Source organism: Myotis davidii, unplaced genomic scaffold, assembly GCF_000327345.1.
Source record: "Myotis davidii unplaced genomic scaffold, ASM32734v1 scaffold1275, whole genome shotgun sequence".
In the NCBI taxonomy this organism is placed as follows: domain Eukaryota; kingdom Metazoa; phylum Chordata; class Mammalia; order Chiroptera; family Vespertilionidae; genus Myotis; species Myotis davidii.
The window spans coordinates 309,504-312,419 of record NW_006286483.1 but is presented as its reverse complement, the minus strand read 5'-3'; the positions used below and the strand labels follow the sequence as shown (position 1 = coordinate 312,419).

Here is a 2,916-nt window from a genome sequence, read left to right as displayed (position 1 = left end):
CTATTATAATTAATGAACAATTAATTGTGCAATACACAGACTGTTAACCACCATTTCATTATTAAATATATGGCTATCACTATACAGACTGTGGATAATTGAAAAACATTTTTCAATATTAAAACCTGGTATAACTGAGTGGTCAACGTAGATATTGTGTCTTGCATTATCTACATAATTGTCGCAAGTTTCCATTTTAATTTGCAATCTATATGGCAGTTATCAATTTTTAAACTGTTCTCATTATGTAAGTGGTGTTTTTTTCCCAAATGTTAAGTCCCTTCCCCCTACAAAAGACAGAAGATTTACAGGAAGTGTGGTGAAGGCTTGAGGGGGGGGATGGGTGTGGGGTGGAGGGGATCAACAATGGGGGATGGGGAAGGGGATACCTGTAATACTTTCAACAATAAAGATACATTTTTTAAAAAGAAATGCATAGACAACAATAATAAAATCCAAATATGGACTCCAAGGTTAAATTCTAATTTATCAGGACATTCTCTTAATTTTGGGTGAGGAGCAATACATTTCTGTGACAATTCATTCGTTTTTTAATTTAAAAAAATCACCATGACATTTTTAAAATAGCAAGGTCTTGGTCAGCGCATCAAGCATTGAAGGAAAATTAAGTCTTTTCACTCATAAAATGAAGGGGATAAAGCCTTTCCAAATCAGGGAGGGAGGGAAGGATATCCCATTGAATTTAGAGAAGTGTAATAAAGTGGTAAAAATTATATTTAATATTAGAGGTGTAGTGCATGAAATTTGTGCAGTGGGGGAGGGGGAGGTCCCTCAGCCCAGCCTGCACTCTCTCCAATCCGGGACCCCTTGGGGGATGTCCAACTGCTGGTGTAGGCCCGATCCCCACCGGCAGTCGGACATCCCTCTCAAAATCTGGGACAGCTAGCTCTTAACCACTAGCCTGCCTGATGCCCCTAACTGCCGCCCCCCCACTAGCCTGATCACCCTTAACTGCCCCTCCACAAGCCTGGTCACCTCCAACTGTCACCCCCTGCCAGCCTAACTGCCCCTAATTGCCTCTCCCGCCAGCCTGGTCTCCCCTTACTGCCCCCTGCCGTTGGCCTGGTCACCCCCAACTGCCCCCTCTGCTGGCCTGGTTGCCCCTAGCTTCCCCCTCCTAACCTGGTCGCCCCTAACTGCCCCCCAGCAACCTGGTCACTCCTAACTGCCCCCTTTGTCAGCCTGGTCCCCCCCAACTTCCCCCCCCTGCTGGCCTGGTTGCCCCTAAATGTCCCCCCTGCTGGCCTGGTTGCCCCCAACTGCCCTCCCCTGCCGGCCTGGTCGCCCCTAACTTCCCCCCCATGCTGGCCTGGGGCCCCCAACTTCCCTCCCTGCCGGCCTGGTCGCCCCACGCAGCCTGCTGTTCAGTCATTTGGTCGTCCCTCACTAACCCTGCTGCTGTTCGGTCATTACTGTGATGGAGTCCCGGACAATTTGCATATTCCTCTATTATTAGTATAGGCTTTTAAAGATAGAGTGTTTTCAAGACTCAAGGTAAATATTTAGACCCATGAAAACACATTTCTTGGCACATGCACACCATAAATAGAACAATCCCAAATGCCACCACACTCTGACAGAGGTCTTGAGCTCCCAGACCCACTGGCAAAACCACCTTTGAGGTCCTTGTCCCAACTCCCTTCACATGGGAGCTTCTGGCTTCTGCATCTGTTGGATTTGCTTCTGTAGCTGGTCCTTGTCCAGTTTCATCTTGGCTTCAAGAACTTGCCTGAGGGATCCTATGCTTTCATAGATGGCTGTAAACCCTTTAGGAGGTAAATTCACAAGAGTTAATATTAAAAAACAATGCTGTATCAAATTCTACAGCATACTAGTATAGTCATAGTTGATTTGGGCAAAAATTATCAGTAGATGCTAAAACTAATGGAGTAAAACTTTGATGGGAAACAGGATAGTTACATAGTTTCACAGTATCTCCCTACAGATTACTTTTTAGAAATATATTTTTATTGATTTTAGAGCAGGAGAGATAGAAACATCAATGATGAGAGAGAATCACTGATTGGCTGCCTCTTGCACACCCCACACCAGGGATCGAGCCTGCAACCAGATCATGTGACCTGACTGGAATCAAACCATATCCTCGTGGTTCATAGGATGACACTCAACTACTGTGCCACACCAGCCAGGACAGATGCTTTTTAATTATCAAGGGGAAAGGAATTATTACAATGGAGAAATCTGGCAGCTAGATTTTAACCAAGTGATCAAAGCTAACTTCCCTGATACTGGGAGAAACCAACATCATGTACCCCTGGTAAGGTACCCTGGGAAGGACACATCCCTTCTGTGACATTTCTGTCCAAAACCTATAACCTGAATATAATTGAGAGGAAGAAAACAGACCCAAACTGTGGGACATTCCACAAAATATTGGCCTGTGCCCTTTAATGTCAGTATTACCGAGGAGCTGATCCATATCAAATCAGAGTAAATAAAGAAGCATGATAACAAAATGTGATGTGTGATTCTGAATTAGAACCAAGACCAGGGAAGTTTTGCTATAAAGCCAACAATGGTTAAAGTTGAAAATTGAATATGAAAACATATTTCATCAATATTATGTTGTACTATAGTTATTTAAGAGAATGTCTTTGTTCTTATGGTATATAGCTTAACATAATAAAGGAATAACAAAGCATCATAAATTCTACAATGTACTCCCAAATAATTTAGAAAAAAATTATGTACACACACACACACACACACACACATACCCAGAAAGATATTAAGCAAATTTCCAAAATATTAACAATTGGTTAATCCAGATGAAAGGTATATAGAGATTTTTTGAGAACCAAGATGGCGGCATAGGTAAACACCCGAGTTTGCTGCCTTGCACAACCACTTCAAAAATACAACTAAGGGACGGAG

General features: G+C 43.1%; 1 protein-coding gene across 3 annotated transcripts in view; it reads right to left on the bottom strand.

Moving 5' to 3' along the window:
• Positions 1-1,422: 1,422 nt before the first annotated feature.
• Positions 1,423-2,916, bottom strand: part of FAM81A (family with sequence similarity 81 member A) — a 77,319-nt gene continuing 75,825 nt past the window's right edge. For all 3 annotated transcript variants that reach the window (XM_006757994.2, XM_006757993.2, XM_006757995.1), the window contains one exon: positions 1,423-1,787. In XM_006757994.2, coding sequence (XP_006758057.1) covers positions 1,663-1,787 — 125 coding nt within the window. In that variant the 3' untranslated portion in view covers positions 1,423-1,662. The remainder of the gene's footprint in view (positions 1,788-2,916) is intronic.